This window comes from Cryphonectria parasitica (assembly GCF_011745365.1).
Source record: "Cryphonectria parasitica EP155 unplaced genomic scaffold M406scaffold_6, whole genome shotgun sequence".
NCBI lineage: Eukaryota > Fungi > Ascomycota > Sordariomycetes > Diaporthales > Cryphonectriaceae > Cryphonectria > Cryphonectria parasitica.
Window position 1 is genome coordinate 2,211,406 of NW_024468914.1, and position 16,450 is coordinate 2,227,855.

Below are 16,450 nucleotides of genomic sequence, written 5' to 3' on the forward strand. Positions count from 1 at the left end.
AGTTATGGCTAGGAGAAATGAGTTTGCTATTCTGTAAAAAGCGATTGAGTTAGGGAACTCCAACGGAAAGAGAAGAGAGGGGGCAACTGATTCATAAGTTTTGCTTGGAGGGAGTTGAGGCAAATACAGTTGTTTGATGTAATCTACCATTTCGACCTAGTCTATTCTATACTTAACAAATGATTCCTGTCCTTCTTGAGAACCCCATCTTGACCCAATGCAACATGCTCACTTTCTCTCTCTTGTATGTCAAGGGCTCGAATCAAACACGATTATAAAGACACACATGCCAATCTACCAAAATAGACGATCTCCACGGAATTTCACCGTCTCCTCGTATTTGCTCGACCCTTTCAGGGCAGCTGCAGTGCGCTCGGGGAAGCCCTTGAACGATATGGCGTACGTGGCGACTGAGTGCGCCACCAGCTTGGTGTTAATCTCCCACGTGGTGGCGTTGACATTGTCCCTGTCGTCGCAGAGCTGGTGATAGCACGGGTCGTACCACTCGCCGGCCGTGCCTCCAAACATTTCGGCTTCCTGGGGTGTCTTGATGCCTTCGGCGCCAGTAGCGATGCCACCTGCAGGGATCCCCGCCCGGATGAAACCGTCGTAATCACTGCGGCCGTCGAAGGGCACGAGCGTGTAGTTAAGGCTGTGCGCTTTGTACCAGTCGATGTAGAGGTCCCTCAGCTCCTCGGACCCAGTCGGGTTCTCGTCGTTAGTGGCATTGTAGACCTGGTAGGCGTGGTTGGGGCTCGCGAGCATGTCATAGTCCATAAAGAGACGGATCTTGAGGTTCTCGTCGTCGGGGAGAGTAGAGGCGTAGAACTCGGACCCGAGAAGCCCCTCCTCCTCGGCAGACCACCAGGCAAAGCGCACACAGTTGTTTACGCTAAACTTTGTGAGGTGCGTGGCAATCTCAAGAAGCGACAGGGAGCCGGAGCCGTCGTCGTTGATGCCAGGCCCTTCGGCGACGCTGTCCGAGTGAGCACCCAGCATGACGCAGTTGTTCGGGTTGCCCTCTGCGGTCTGGATGACGATGTTGCGAGTCTCGATCGTGCTGACAACCCCGTCGATGTATGCGATGGCATCGATGGTCTGCCCGCTCTGGAGTTTCTCCACGATGGACTGGGCTTCGTCCAGGTCAATGCCAAAGGTAGCCACATGGTCATCTTGTGGGGTACCCATAGTGCCGTGCAGGGTGCCCTTCTCGCTGTTATATATCACTGCGGCGACAGCGCCTGCACGGCCAGCGAGCGCAGACTTATCGCCAAAGGCGCACGAGCCGCGGCGGATGAAGGCGATGTTGCCCTTTACGCTCGCAGGATAGTCCTTGGAGAAGCAGCCCTCCTCGTCGACGAGGACGAGATCGCCATGCACAGGCTCCTTGTCCTTGGTGGGCGGAGTCAGGCTCATTGGGGACGCCGACTTGGCTACAGCATCGCCCAGCACAAGACGTGACTCGAACACGCTACCAGAGTAGGCCGGGAAGGGCTGCTGAACGATCTTATAATAGCTCCCCAGCTTCGAAATAGCATCCTGGATGTACTTCAATGTTCCGAGATGTCCTGTACAATTGTTAATGACATTTCGACCGCCAGGGTTCATGCCGAAGGGACAGAATAATAAGGCCTCTTACCTTCGCTCCCGATGACCCGCGTCGGCCGATTATAATCATGCCAGCTGAGGTTGGCTATCTTGTAGAGCTCTTCTGATCTCTTTACAAGGTTGTCGCCGGAGATGGCAGCCTGTAATGCCTCGCTGTCGACCAGAGGCTTGCCGGAGGTTGGGGACAGCGGCGACTGCTGCGAGTCCGCAAACAAAGGCTGCTGCTGGATAGAGGAAGCGGTCGATCCAGAAAGAGACATGGCGAGCGCCATGAGGCACAAGCCCTTGTACGCAGCCATCGTGAAAAGTTGCGTGAGAGGTAGAAATTTGAGTGACGATGTTGAAGGAGATGTTGAGGCGGACGATGACTTGAGCTGGAGATGAGAAGTAAGCACGGACAAGTCGTGACTGCTGTGACTACAGTGGACCGCTGATAAGGTGTCACGCGAGCCCCTGGTCTGCTGCATGCCAGGGTGTACCCTAGCTTACAGGGGGGGCCTGGCAGCATGACCTGGCAGTGTTTCTCAAGGTCCTGATCGTCTGTACCGCATGGCACTGTATTCTGTTTTTCATAGTTTCGATTAATATTGGTTTCTGCTTTACCCCGAGTGACACCATCCGCTTACTGTAACGACATAGTAGACAAACCCAATCACTCTGAACGACATTAGAGATCAGTGAACATTGAGCTTCTTCTCGGTGAAAGGAGCAAAAAGATCAGGGCAATGTAGTGGCAGACCACGTGGCAAAGAGGAACCTCAGTGTACTATCGCATATTTTTGGTTAAATTTCTTTTGTCAGTGATATAGTCTCTCTTTTATTTTCTTCCCTTTTCTTTTCTCTCTCGGGAGTTCGAAAAAATCGGGAGATTAAAGTTTAGCGTATACGCAAGTCATCTCTTGTGGCAGCCAACTTTTATTGCTGGAGAGCGATCCCGTTCACTTTCGGAATATTTCCTTCAGGTGGTAGCGATGTGCTGACAGCTTACAGGAAAACCAAGATTCTGGGGTCGTTGTGCTTGCCAAGGGTCAGCATGGCATTTCGTCCAATACGGATCGCTCTCTGATGGCTCCAAGTCGTCGATCGCGGTCCAGCCTCGCAGGAACAAAACGCCATCTACGTCATGACGTGACATTACGCTGCCACCTTGCAGAGAGCAATGCGCCTCTGAGATGCATTACAGATGAGCTCTCATAAAGACCCAGGGATGGAACGGTAACAGAGAAACATTGGTCCTGCATAAGTCCTGGAACATTGTGTTTCGAGAATATTGTGTCAGATACGTGCTCATCGGCAACTGCGAGACCAGGACATCTCACAACCTGTCTCACGAAGGCGGCCCACACTTCCAAACCCTCATCATGAAGCTCCTCTCCGTCTCAACGATGGTATCGGCGTAAGTCCTTGCATATAGTTTCCTAGTCCTATTGTTTCACGAAAAAAAGAAGCTCACAACGCAAAACTCTCCTCCAGGGCCACTCTGACCGCCGCGGAGGCTGTCCTGACCACGTCCGTTCCAGTCTCCACGATATCAAGCACCATATACTCCGAGATCACCTCCGCCACCGCCACGACCTCCGCCACCGGCGCCCAGCAGGCCGGTTGTCCCACCGTAACCCTGACCAGTAGCATCTGCAGCACCTGCGCGCAGCCCGCCTGCGTCGAAGTCGAAGCCCTAACCCAGTCCTGCGGCTGCCCCGACGCCATCCCGACCGTCTTTGTTGACTTCTCGTGCGACTCTGCCTGTGCCGGTCTCGGGTGCCGCGCCGACTACGTCTTCTTCACCGAGAACTGTACTGCGCCTACAGCGACCGCCGGCGCATCATCATCCAGCTCGAACTCTTCTGCTTCGGCGTCAGGCTCCAACTCGACTTTGTCATCGACGGGGACGGGAGCTGCGGGGTCGAACGGCACCGCGACGGGGCTGGGTGTTACTGCAACTTCTACCAGCACGCAGACAACAGCAACAGGCTCCGGGTCATCAGCTGCAGCCAGTACGACCAGCGTCGCGGCTGCGGCAGGAAGATTAAGACCGTTCTGGGCTTGCTGGCTGTAGGGACCAGTCTGTGTCCCTGCCTGCTTGCTGCTGGTCTATGTCGCATACTGTAGTATACAATATGGGTACAGGGGCACCGAGGTTTGTGTGACCGCTGTCATAATCATTACCATCATCAGTCTATAATATCTTCCTTTCAAAGCATACAAAGGTCATCAGGATCTTAGCACACATATTTCAGACTAATACAATAAATACCATGTTTTTGAGGGCCATGGCTTGTCTTAGTTCTACAACTTACTTGAGCGCCTACTAGTCTGGAAACATTTGTTGGGAAGCTGTTCTAAGCTGCTGAATCAGAATGCGAAAGAACTGTTACGTCATCTCAATTGTTACAACGGTAGTTCCAATTCGGACTAGCTGGTATCCACTCCACCAAAATTCTCAACTGCGGACTCCACTCGCAGTCAACATACTTAGACTTGAATTTTTTCAGGTTCTACATCAATCAAATTGGTCTGCTGGCCCAATGGCAAGGCGTCTGACTACGAATCAGGAGATTACAGGTTCGATCCCTGTGTAGATCATATCTTTTGCTCTTTTGGCCAAAGTGCATTCAATGACTGAGATGAACATCTTGGGCATGCCCAACAAACAGCCTCTTCATCGCCTGTACATCACCAAAAATTCGTCAAATCTTTTTCCCCCCAATCTCATGCATGTTGTTACTCATCAGGTGTCCAGCCTTCTCAGTCTTTCTTGTTCAGTGCTGACCACGGCAATAATCATTAAACATGTAATCAAAACTAGGCTCCTTGACATTGCTTGAGCTGATGTGGTGTTTTGTTCAAGAGGCATGGCATTTCTCATCTATTCAACTTCATGTTCCCCTGCTGGCTGAAAAATAGCAATGTAATGTTACCCAGCAGCTCGCCATTCCTCTTCATCCTCGCTCCCTGACTCCCCCCCCCCCCCCTGCCCGCCATCATAGACTACAAACGCCATCATTGACAAATTTCCCTAATAAGCTTAATGTATCCCGCAGCGGCCACAGCAGTAAGGATGTGCCACCACCCATGAAGCTCCAAAAGATATGCCCACGGAAGCCCAACAGCCTCCCGCAGCGCCCGCAGCGGAGGGCAGAACTCCAGGTCGATCAGCCACAGCGTGATTGCCACAACCATGGTCCCCGTCGAAGACCAAAACTGCCTCGAGACCTTGGACGTCCCCGGTGGCGCACCTTCGGGCCGCGGGCGGTTATAGGACAGGTACAGCGCGCGCGTCCACAGCATGTTCTCCATGATGAAGAACGAGCCCCAGTGGAGCTCGACGATCCTGGTCTGGTGATACACGGCGGAGATGAGGACGACCACGGAGAGCAGGACGATGGTGATGGTCCTCTGCGTCCTCGGGGCGTATCCCTTGGTGTAGAGCGGCTGTAGTAGAGCGGAGCCGAGGAAGAACATGGACATCTCGTCGAGGAACTGGGTCTCACGATGGAGCGTTGCATGAAAAAGGAAGGAGAAGATGCCGATGAATAGGAGTGAGAGGGCCATTGTGTCCATGCCGCCGAGGATGCCTTTTCGTGCATCCCGATGTGAGATCTTGAAGGCGTAGTATACTATGATGTCGATTGCGCGTTAAAAATGCTGGAATCATTGTGACCTACTTCGCCTCCTTGAGGGGGGAGTCAAGAGGCTGGTTGGTGCACGGCGCATGGCTTACCGTAAGCGAGGTTCGTAAAGGTATTGAAGAACTCGGCTATGTACTTGGTGATGGCGTAGTCCTCCTCGCAAAAGCTGTGGAGTGAAACATCAGTCGTCAGAGTTAAGCCGAGGGCGTTCGCTGCTGGCCCTTACGGGGGGCGGAGGCAGACATGTCGACGCACAGGCGTAACGCGATGCCTTCGTTTCCTATAGGATGCATACTGACTTTGCTGTGCTGGACGGAGGGCCCCAGTATCCCATGCTGGAGAAGGGATCTTGGCCAGGGTCATGGCGACTTCGATGAGCCATGATTCTTGAAATCTTTAGGTTGAAAACCAGACGCAAAAGCCAATAATCAACTGACTGCTGAATTGACTCAGGATTGTCGTCTTGGCTGCTGATGGTGATGAGGCGGGCTGCTGATTGCTACACATATAAGTGGCACGCAATTTTGGTCTGAGCGAGAAGAGGTTGAGGTTCTGCGCATGGAGGATTGCTTAGTGAGAACACCGCGCCACGTTGGACAGCTCAAAAAACGAATCGATGCCACACCCGAAGTTGAACCGTGCAAGGCCTGTCACACGCTAACAAGCCAAGCAGGGAACTCCACTCTATTGAATTCATTCTATAGACCTGACACTTCAGTACTTCAGTAGCATAGATATTTGGCTAAATATAGGAATGCAATTCGTCTGAAAGCATCATAGCGCTGGTGGAACAGTATGAAAATCTAGACATTCTCCCTTGTGTCTGCTAAATAAGGTCAGCCCTATCAACGGCCAATGGCGTTCAACTTAGATAATTGAGTTTGAGGAATAAATAAGAGAAAAAGAGAAAAAAGGACGGAACAGCATTCAAAACTGTCGCACTGTCACTCCTGTGGGCATTGGGTATCGGGTTTATCAGAGCCTGCGTAGGTGCAGCACATCACTCTCAACACTCACATCAGTAGAGAAGTGGACTGAGCAACTCGGTCACCGGGACAATTCTGCTCTTGGTGTGATTGTATATGGGTTTGATTAGGTTGCACAAGAGTAGTAACCTCAAGCTTGAATCTTTGCTCCTGTTGGTTCTTTCTGGCCAGATTGCACACATCCTGGAATGTAACATTTGTTTTCCAAGATGAAAAATATGCTTCAATCACTGGAGGTCGAATGATCAAACTACTGAGTGATTTAATGAAATGCTCCGCACTTCTGAAACTCGATATACTGTGACTGAGGAGAAGCGTATCACATACACAGGCGTTCTGAATCACAGCCAGAAAAGCACTTGTCCGTTTACTCCGACCGACTATAAATACAACATTCCATCTGCAAACATACTCCCAAGGCTTCCCTCCAATACATTATCAACTTGACCAATTCCCTCCCATCAAATAAGCTTCCCGCCATACTAACGAACTGGAGACCTCACAAGTAGTCGCATCAGCCCTGAAAACCTAAAAGGACAAACCTTAGCATCATGGGCCATTACTACTTCTCTATGATGTTGCTACGATTTACTTTGGGCACCAATTTCTTCGCAGTGACCTCTACATCCCTCCTTTGCAATGACGAAAACTGTGTGGAATGGTCGGTGGCTGTCCCGGATGCACTCAATTACACCACCATGAAGCCACCTCACCTCACCGTAGAAGCCGTAGCCAATGTCACTTGCGATTCTCCCGAAAACGCAGACTATGCGTTTGCAATCTTCTTGACAGGTAGTGATAGCACCACCCATCTAACAGACTCTCAGATGTCCCAGACCTTTCTTATTAGCAACGGTATGAGGTTACCTCTTATTTTTTTTCTTTGTTCTCTCTTTTTCAATATCGTCCATACTGAAGGTGAGCTTGAAGAGAGATTTAATGAGGTACTAACAGGGTAATTTGTTTACTTTAGATACCGCTGACCTCTCCAGAAAAGCAATTACGGAGTGGTTGTATCCCTTCCCGGGCGCTCATCAGCTTCCCGCCAACAACACCACTCTCAACCCTAGCTACGCATACCAGGTATTTATGAAGAATGCATCTGATTCCCTCCTTGCCAACTCACCAGTATTCAACCTAAAGCCGCACAAGAAAGGTTCTAGGGGCATGATCATTGCTGAGATCACTATGCTAGCTATATTCTTCTGTGGGCTCGTACTGCTACTAGCAGTGTGCGGGCAAAAGTTCATTGACCGACGCTGGAGACACAGTCGGGACAGAACAACAAACAGGGCGACGATCATCCATGATATCCATGATAGACTTCCGGCATTCCGGCTGGACCGCGGCCGTTCCGAGGCGAGGACGCGCGGACTGCGAGGCCTGTGGCCACGCTCCGGGAGTGCGTCGCGGCGGGAGAGGTTGAGAACGAACATTGTGCATCTAGGGCCCCAAGCTGATGAGGGCATAGAACTGCAGACTTTGACCGCTGTGGTGACGAGGACGCCTCCACCACAATATGAAGATATGGGACCGCCGCCGAGTTACGAGAGTATCATTGAGCCGCCGCCAAGGTATGAGAATCCTCGCTTTGGCGCCTCGGCCGTTTATTCACCGTGGCCGCGGCCTCTGAGGCCTCGTAGATCAGGGGATTTATCTCGATGATATCTTCCCTGCTCATTGCGTCTGACGCAAAGGGAATTGTAGACAGAATGTGTCGTTCACAGTAGTCACTTAATCATTAGTAAGAGAAGACCATTTTGTCGATTGTGTAGTACAACAGCGTTTATAGATAGTTCAACATGAATCTTTTCCCCCTGCAATTCAATGGTTTTGATTCGGTATCGTGCGTAAATGACGACGAGGTGCTATTCGCTTGCGATGATGATCAAAAAATTATCATTATATTTCTCACCAGTAGAACGAGCCGGTACAGTTTGCAGTGATAGACCAGGTAATTGATTGACGATCATGCGTAAGTTGTGGAGAGCTGAGTCTTTGTAGAGCTGTTTAAATCCGCACCCAAAACTCTTGGGATGAATTTTCATAATTCGCCATCGAAGCTGAATTATATTTATTCATTCGATGAAAGTGCTTCCACGCAATAATACTGTAATAGTTAAATCTTGCTTGATGACAGTATTTGTTCGCTGAAGTGAGTCTAATATTAGTTCAGGAATTTTGTATGGGAATGTATAATGCCCGCGCTGCGCGTCGCTGGGCATTTGCTAGTTATTGCACAGCCTCTAATAATTGGAGACTTGAGACAAAATATATGCCGAGGCACACCTCAACATTTTTCTATGCAGTGAGAAGCTTATTAATTACTACGGGCCGCAGCTCTCACAAACTCTATACAAGTGGTACCTGCATCCTGGAGGAGAAGAAGAAAAAAGAAAAATCTTCCATGTTGAGAATCCATACGATCGTCCTCATCGACGATCAATCTGTACTGACAGTAATGAATCTAAGCATGCTGCGTCCAGTACTGCCTTAGCAGTGCAGCTTTTAGCTGACGGGATCTGCAAAATCGAACGCCGAAATCCGTTTGCAGGGTACGTTGATGTTCAAAGCCAAAGCCACCCAAGTCAGTGCCACCACCAGGTCCACCAGACAAGACGGACCCCCGTTGCCACAGCAGGTTTTGGGCCTCGGCACAACTGTATCTGTATTACCAAGCTTTCCCACTATCGACAGCCTCGGGCCAGGAGGGAAGAAAGAAAACGGTCAAGACCGCAACCGCTCTGTCACGAAAACATCCTAGACCTTTTTCAGACTCGCACACGGAAGAGACCGATGGATAGAAGCACCCCTAGAAACTTTTCCCATCGGAGGAGGGGTTTTCATAGTGGGGCCAGGAAGAAGCTGCTTGTATTATTCATCCATCACGTCACATTCGCGGAGCCTCCGTCACAATGCTGTCTTCAGAATGTTCCATATTCGACGATGAGAAGCCCCGCACCTGCGTGCTTAACTATGGATAGATTGCCATGCTGCGTTTTATCTGTCGATTCCATGACTCGTGAGGATATGCCTATATACTCTTAAAAAGCTCACGACCCTACCGTGTTACGTCTGTGTGCTTGTGCCTGAGCTCATCATCCTCTCAACCACCAAATACTTCAATACGCACCTCTCACGTCTATTACCCCTCCCTATTCCTCCCAACACACACACACACACACACACACACACACACACACACACACACACACAAAGCTTTTAGTCACAAAAGCAAACACAATGTCGACCCCAAACAAGACTTTCGTTTTCCAGAAGGTCCCCCAGGGCCTCCCAGTCCCGGGTCAGGACATCACAGTTGAAGACCGCCCTATCGACCTCAACGCCGTCCCCGAGGGTGGCCTGGTCGTCAAGAACCTCGTGGCCTCCTTCGACCCTTATATGCGCGGCCGCATGCGCGACGCCAGCATCAAGTCCTACTCACCCGCCTTCGAGCTGGGCAGCCCCGTGGTCAGCAGCTGCGTCGCCAAGGTCGTCAAGTCCGACATCCCAGACATCAAGGAGGGCGACCTGGTGGTGGCCTTTGCGCCCATCGCCGAGTACGCCGCGCTGTCCAAGGGGCTCATCGCCGCCACCAACACCCGCAAGCTGCAGAACCCCTACGGCCTCGAGCCCAGCCTGTTCGTCGGCGCCCTGGGCATGCCGGGCCTGACGGCCTGGTCCTCGCTGTATAAGATTGGCCAGCCCAAGAAGGGCGAGACCATCTTTGTCAGCAGCGCCGCGGGTGCTGTCGGCTCCATTGTCGGCCAGATCGCCAAGCACGAGGGCCTGCGGGTCATTGGCAGCGTCGGGTCGGACGAGAAGGCCGAGTTCGTGCTCAAGGAGCTCGGCTTCGATGCCGTCACCAACTACAAGAAGGAGTCGACTGCTGATGCGCTCAAGAGGCTCGCTCCCGAGGGTATTGATATCTACTACGAGAATGTCGGCGGCGAGATCCTGGAGGCTGCTCTGGATGCTCTGAAGACCAACGGGCGCGTCATCGCATGTGGAATGGTGAGTACTTATGTCAAATCCTCTTTTTCACATTTTTTCCCCCCGAAAGAATACAAAAACTTTCCAGAACCGAAAAGAGGCTGAAGACTAATGCCTAATGAAACTCCACAGATCTCGCAATACAACATCAAGGATCGTTCCGAGAGCTACGGTGTCAAGAACCTTGCCAACATCGTCACCAAGCGGATCACCTTCCAGGGCTTCATTGTCGGTGACGAAGGGTTCGGCCCTGCCTATTACCAGGAGCACCAGACGAAGCTGCAGGGGTGGCTCCACGACGGTACCTTCAAGGCCAAGGTCCACTACACGGAGGGGATCGACAATGCCGCCGAGGGCTTCGTGGGCATGCTCCAGGGCAAGAACTTTGGCAAGGCTGTTTTGAAGATTGCGGATGCTTAGATACCCTTTGTGACTTTGAAATCGAGGTAAATGGTAAATATCGGTTACGAAAATAAAAGACAAAAAAGAAATAATTATACATTTCTCAAAAGACGCGGGTCTTTCTCATACGCCAGGTGAATTGTTATGGTCCCTTGAACCCATTCTGATAGATTATAAGATTCAGGACTTCACCAGTTTGTATGACCACAGTTCTCAGCAACTATTCCTGTTCTGTGCAGTTTGAATCGTGGCTGTTGGGACAAGGAAGACATTTAAAGGTCTTACGCTAGACATTTAAACGTCTTACGCCACTAAATCTTAGACCATTTCCCATTTCCTCTAATGCAAGAGAGTGGGACAAAGATAATGGATTTATCCCGCCCGCAGAATCACATTCCTACAGTACGTACTTTGATAAGCAACAAACTTCGCATGCGGCCACTCATCCTGACTGATGATTCACTTGCAATGGTGACTACTTACTTGAGCTTTATGGTGAAGTTGGCAAGGATAGTATGCCAAGTGTTCCGGGTGCAAAGTCGTGCGGTGCGTAAAAATCGGGATTATTTACCTCAAAAAGGGGTACATATGCCTACATTCAGCTTTTGAATGTGCATGGCCTCTGCATAATGACATAATGAACCATTCTTTCCACCCAACACCATACCTTAAGGGGATTATCCGTCACCTCTGAATCAGAGCTGACGTCCTCTCACAATCATGTCGCGCCTGGAACTGCTTCTCGATCCAGTCAGAGATGACCGCATTCAAGTACGTTGCCGCCCTGATCTGGCAGTGCGCTCCTGACGCGGACGCCTCGTCAAACAGGTACAGATGGTCCCTGTTCCTCAGGCCCTCCTTCACCTGCTCCGGCTGACCTTTGAACAGTCGGCCTCGGCGTCGCCAATGAAGATGGGGCAGCGCACGCCGCCGATGACGCCCTCGAGGGTGAAGCTGGCGACGCGGTCGAAGAACTCAGATGCAGACTTCATGCAAAAGGACCAGAGAGTCTGGTCTAGGGACCACTGCATCGCGTTCGGGATGCGGCTGCTCGTGGCAATTTTGTTGAATGTGCCGTCGAACTCAGCACGATGCCCGGACCGGTAGAGCTCAACTGCCTCGAAAGGAGTGCGGGGGAGGTAGACGACGCCGAAGTTCCAGAGGCCATCGCAGGCGACGATGGCGGCGAGGCGGCGAGGCGGTGTTCGAAGGCGGCGGCGCGCACACAAAGATAGCTGCCGAGTGACTCACCAAACAGGACGATCCTAGACAGGTCTATACCCAGGGGGGTAGCGGTCTCGGGAGCTCAGTCAACCACCAGTGTCACGACACGCTCCCAGTTGTAGATAAAGCGAGACCTTGGCTACGCACGACACTGCACTAGCCAACGCCCTCATAGGTGATAATGTTAAAGCCACGCTCCAGGGCAGCGAAGCCGTTCCAGTGCAGTAGCTCTTCCTGGGCGCCGCCGAAGCCGTTGCCAAGAAGCAGGGTGCGTTTAGGACCCGAGCCGGCAGCGCTGAAGTAGATGATGGGGATCTCGGAGTCGCCCTGTGCGCTCTTCAGGGGCGTGCCGGGTGCCATTGCCCAACATGGCCTGGGCGCGGTCGAAGCAGGCCGTTTGCCGCTCCCAGAGGGCGTTGATGTGCGGATCCTCGGGTTTCCCATGCAGGTAGAAATCGGCGGAGCGGTCGTACGAGGCTGCAGCGAAGAGACGGTCCCTGATGCCGACACGCTGGGATTTGGTAAGCTTGGAGTCTGGGGTACTGCCGACCCGAGCCTCCACTTGGGCCTCGACGCGCTACGCAAGGGCGTAGAAAGCATCATGCCCAGCTCTCGAGGTCGCCGGCCGTGATGATCTGGGCCAACAGTGCCAAGTCCCTCACATCACTACCCCCATAACGGCCCGCAGAGAAGACCTGGAGGAAGTCGTAGTCAAAGCGCTCGTCCTGAGGAATTATGCCAGCCATGTTGATATTTGCTGCAAGCCTGAAATCTGATGCTGCCTTACCGAGTTCCAGAACAAAGACCTACTACTATGGTGGACCATTTTATAGTCAACGCCCAGCGTCAGGATCCAGCGATGTGCTGTTGCTCCGTGGTGCGCCATTGTCGACTCTACTGCACCAAGTTGGCAGAGGAGCCATCATCGTGAGCAGCACAGAAGGCCATGGAGGTTGCATGGATGAAGCGAGGCAGATAATAGGATCAGAGGAGGAAGCATGCAGGGCCGCGGCGATGTCGACAACACAGGCTCCACGTTCCAGATCCTGAGGGCAGAAACAACATGTCATGCCGGCCTCCCTGCCTGCTTGCGAATCATGACGTGTCGACAGAGGTTAAGTGGTGTGTTTCATCTTGTGTGTGTTAGAATAGTCTTGTAGTGTGTTGACCGACATCCGAATATCCCCCAGCCCCCTCCTCCCATCCCATGCTGGATCTAGCCTCTAGCCTTACGGTCAGCCAGCTTCGTTGTGAGGTGTCATGCAGTGTATGAAGGAGCTGAAGTCCCCACGGGCTCATGGGACCCTGGCTTGGAGGGCCCAGTCGGGAAGGACAGCATCGCATTCCGTGGCATGTGCAGGGGTGCATGGCTGCATAGCTGCACGGTTGTTGAGCTGTTGGGTTGTTTTGGCAATGCCCGTCCTGCGAGAGGACAGCACCAAAAGACATGAAGAAGGGGAAGGGGGAAATGTCGGTGACCAGTGGAAGCCCGCAACCCGTCCACCGCCTTCGTCCGCCCGCAAGGGCAGACACTAGTCACCAGCTGAGGCAGGCACCACCAACAGCCCCGGGCCTCGCTCTGTACAACGTAGCATGGAACCCCCAATTTACCCCTCTTGCCCTCCACGCCCTCGCCAACCCCGCTCGTCCTGTCCCATCTTATCTTCACGTGACCTGCCTGAAACCTGGCGATTACGCATCACGACATCTGCAGGCTGTGTTGCAAATCTGCGGCTGCTTCCTATAAGGCTTGTTTTCTTTACTAACGCACATCCTATTTTGGGACTGCCGTTGTGCGCTACCTCCACGACCTGGTATCCTAGATATCGACATCGGGTTCCGACTATCAAATCACGACCGAGGAGCAGGGACGGGGAAGAGGCAGACAGAAGCTAATCTGGTCTGATTCCTTCTGGAGGTGGTTGCACACCCTACAAAGATACGACTACCAGACAAGGACGTACGAGAAAACTGTATCTTTGTCTTTGCCGGCCCACGAGTGGGTGTGGGGGGCCCATAGAACGTATCCATACGAGGGAAGAAGGGGGGGAAACATTCTACTGTATACGTACTCCCTAGGCAGGGTTGTCGCGTCCTCTCATTCTCCCGTTCTGGATGATAAAAATGGCCAGCATGCTGCCTTTAAGAACGGCGACCATGCCTGCAAGGACCTCCTCCCTTTATGCCAAAGCTGTTGGAGGTCCCCGAGGTTGCACTGCGAGTTACCGCTCCGGATACACACCAAGATCAGCCACCACCACTACCACCGCCACCACCATCACCGCTGCCAACAACCTCCTCCATAGGCCATTCTCATCCTCCTCATCGTCATCGTCATCGTCATCGTCGTCACCATCACCATCACGATCATCACTAGTACGTGCAGGTGGGGCCAGGATCTCCACTACGACCAACATGGGAACCATCACGCCGCCGCGACAGTTTCACGGCTCACAGGGCTGGACGAGGATGTACTCTAGCGACCGCAGGTACGAGGCTGTGGTTGTTGGTGCCGGGGCGGGTGGTATCGGCGTCGTTGGTAACCTGCTCGACCTGCAGAAGAAGCCGATATTATGGGTCGACGACGAGTTCGACGGCGGCAGACTGAACAAGCACTACCGTGAGGTACCCTCGTGAGTTTTCCTCCCTTTCTCACTCATTCCCTTACTCATTCCTTCTCTTGACTGACTTGTCCCTCTCCCTCTCTTTCTTCTTCTTCCCAGAAACACCAAGGTCAAGTTCTTCACCAAATATGCAGAAGGGGTCGAGTCGTTCAAGGCGGTCGCCAGGGACACACCAGAGCCCAACGCCATGAGCCATCTCCTCAGCCTGGATCCAGAAAAGACTTGTCACATTGCACAGGCAGCAGACCTATGCCTGATGTTGACCGAAGGCTTGGATGAGAGCAAGGAGGTGTTCAAGCACAAGGGCAGGGTGACCGACGCCTCATGGTCAAACGTGAGTTCTCCTCTTTCTGACCGCGCAAACTCATTCATCTTGTCCAAATCTCAACTTCAAATCGCTGACTCACTTTTTGTTCTCGGATAGTCAACCTGGACCGTAACCATCTCACCATCAGACTCCTCCTCTCAGGCCACCCAGGTCGACGCCAGCCGCCTCATCCTCTGCACCGGCTCCTCGCCGGTCACCGGCCCCCTACCCGTCCAGGACCACCACTGCGCCCCTATCCCACTGGACACGGGCCTTTCGCCCACACTTCTCTCCGAGCTGCCCCGCCACGAGAAAGTCCAGGTCGCCGTCATTGGCGCCTCCCACTCCGCCATTCTCGTCCTGCGCAACCTCTCCAACCTGGCCTCCACCACCCACCCGCACCTGCGCATCAAGTGGTTCACCCGCCACCCCCTCCGCTACGCCGAGGAGCGCGACGGCTGGATCCTGCGCGACAACACCGGCCTCAAGGGCGAGGTCGCCACCTGGGCCCGCCAGAACCTCGAGCCCGAGGTCCTCGCCGCCTCCCCCGTGTCGGCCCACCTGGCGAAAGTCGCCACCACCCGTGACGATGAGGAGGAGACGTACGCGCGTGAGCTAGCTGACTGCAACTACGCCTGCCAGGCCATCGGGTACAAGGCCGACCCGCTGCCTGTGCTGCGCGTGGATGGGAAGACGGTGTCGCCCAGGTTCGAGCACGTCACGGGGGCCTTCACCGACAAGGAGACAGGCGCGCCGATTCCGGGTCTGTATGGTGCTGGTATCGCGTTTCCCGAGCGCGTGGTTGACCCTGAGGGGAATGTCGAGTACGCCGTGGGGTTGTTTAAGTTTATGAATTTCTTGAAGAAGGTGGTGCCGACGTGGAAGAGCTAGGGTGAAATTAGAGGAGGGGGGAGGGGGCTCTTTTCTGTGTGTCACTTACTCATTGTATCACTTTATTGTAAAGCACACTTTGGCTTAGTGTGGCATGTAATAGGGGAAGGGGAAGGGCCAGGAGGGCAGGAAGAAAGTCCTTAGAAGAGTGACTTGCATTGACAGCATGGATAGAGTGGCGTGCATTAGACTTGCATCCCTCAAAGAGGAGCATAGACAAAGATCAGCGACGTTTACAACGCTTTTCATATTTTATCTACTATTGTTAATCCCGGGTGAAATTGGTTTGCTCCGTCATGTTCGTACCTGTACCGTGGCCCTCATGCGTCCACCCAGCCGACCCCGATCAACAGCCCCATCAAGCTGCAACAAGGCTGGCACAAAAAAAAAAAACATTCTACAACTTGTTAGTGACTAAATCATCCCCGATCGAGGATTAGTATTTCAAAATTTGTAACAGTAAAAAAAGTAAAAGGATGCCTCCATCCCGGATCGAACGAGAGACCTTCGCATTGAACATGGTACAAGTGCGACGCGCTACCACTACGCCATAGAGGCTTCTCCTATCAGGTTATCAATTTTTAGGCTGAGTAGGGTAGCCTATAGTCTAAACTAGCTTTGGATGACACCCTTTTTTTTTGCACCTCGCTATAGCTACAAGTATACAAATTTGTAGGTGAGCCTATCTGGCGAATATCAAGCTCTATAGTGACTTCTTCTGGAATGTTATGAAAGATAGCCAGCTAGTCAAGTGTTCGTGTAGACTGAGCCACTGTCGCGGCAGGA

At 52.6% G+C, this 16,450-nt stretch overlaps 5 protein-coding genes and 2 non-coding genes across 7 annotated transcripts; 3 read left to right on the plus strand and 4 right to left on the minus strand.

Annotated features, from left to right (window-relative positions):
- Nucleotides 1-135: 135 nt before the first annotated feature.
- Nucleotides 136-1,245, minus strand: M406DRAFT_323215 (Zn-dependent exopeptidase). The gene has a single exon (XM_040919748.1). It carries the CDS (start codon nucleotides 1,186-1,188, stop codon nucleotides 295-297), a length of 894 nt encoding a protein of 297 aa, XP_040774556.1. The 5' UTR covers nucleotides 1,189-1,245; the 3' UTR covers nucleotides 136-294.
- A 2,874-nt stretch (nucleotides 1,246-4,119) lies between these two features.
- Nucleotides 4,120-4,191, plus strand: M406DRAFT_t90. The gene has a single exon. It is a non-coding gene; the product is annotated as a tRNA-Arg (tRNA).
- A 417-nt stretch (nucleotides 4,192-4,608) lies between these two features.
- M406DRAFT_49171 (uncharacterized protein) lies at nucleotides 4,609-5,619 on the minus strand (the record flags this gene model as incomplete). The annotated part of the gene is made up of 3 exons (XM_040924384.1): nucleotides 4,609-5,225; nucleotides 5,330-5,403; nucleotides 5,537-5,619. 3 exons carry the CDS (start codon nucleotides 5,617-5,619, stop codon nucleotides 4,609-4,611), a joined length of 774 nt encoding a protein of 257 aa, XP_040774557.1.
- A 4,018-nt stretch (nucleotides 5,620-9,637) lies between these two features.
- Nucleotides 9,638-10,730, plus strand: M406DRAFT_357133 (NAD(P)-binding protein; the record flags this gene model as incomplete). Its single annotated transcript, XM_040923599.1, has 2 exons — nucleotides 9,638-10,237; nucleotides 10,349-10,730. 2 exons carry the CDS (start codon nucleotides 9,638-9,640, stop codon nucleotides 10,634-10,636), a joined length of 888 nt encoding a protein of 295 aa, XP_040774558.1. The 3' UTR covers nucleotides 10,637-10,730.
- Nucleotides 10,731-11,478: 748 nt separating this feature from the next.
- M406DRAFT_332067 (uncharacterized protein) lies at nucleotides 11,479-12,588 on the minus strand (the record flags this gene model as incomplete). Its single annotated transcript, XM_040920712.1, has 4 exons — nucleotides 11,479-11,853; nucleotides 12,008-12,176; nucleotides 12,211-12,419; nucleotides 12,505-12,588. The coding sequence occupies 4 exons, from the start codon at nucleotides 12,586-12,588 to the stop codon at nucleotides 11,479-11,481; spliced, it is 837 nt and encodes a 278-aa protein (XP_040774559.1).
- Nucleotides 12,589-14,311: 1,723 nt separating this feature from the next.
- On the plus strand, nucleotides 14,312-15,905 carry M406DRAFT_293206 (uncharacterized protein; the record flags this gene model as incomplete). Its single annotated transcript, XM_040919073.1, has 3 exons — nucleotides 14,312-14,475; nucleotides 14,566-14,800; nucleotides 14,891-15,905. The coding sequence occupies 3 exons, from the start codon at nucleotides 14,312-14,314 to the stop codon at nucleotides 15,662-15,664; spliced, it is 1,173 nt and encodes a 390-aa protein (XP_040774560.1). The 3' UTR covers nucleotides 15,665-15,905.
- A 236-nt stretch (nucleotides 15,906-16,141) lies between these two features.
- On the minus strand, nucleotides 16,142-16,222 carry M406DRAFT_t94. Its single transcript has one exon. It is a non-coding gene; the product is annotated as a tRNA-Thr (tRNA).
- Nucleotides 16,223-16,450: the final 228 nt, after the last annotated feature.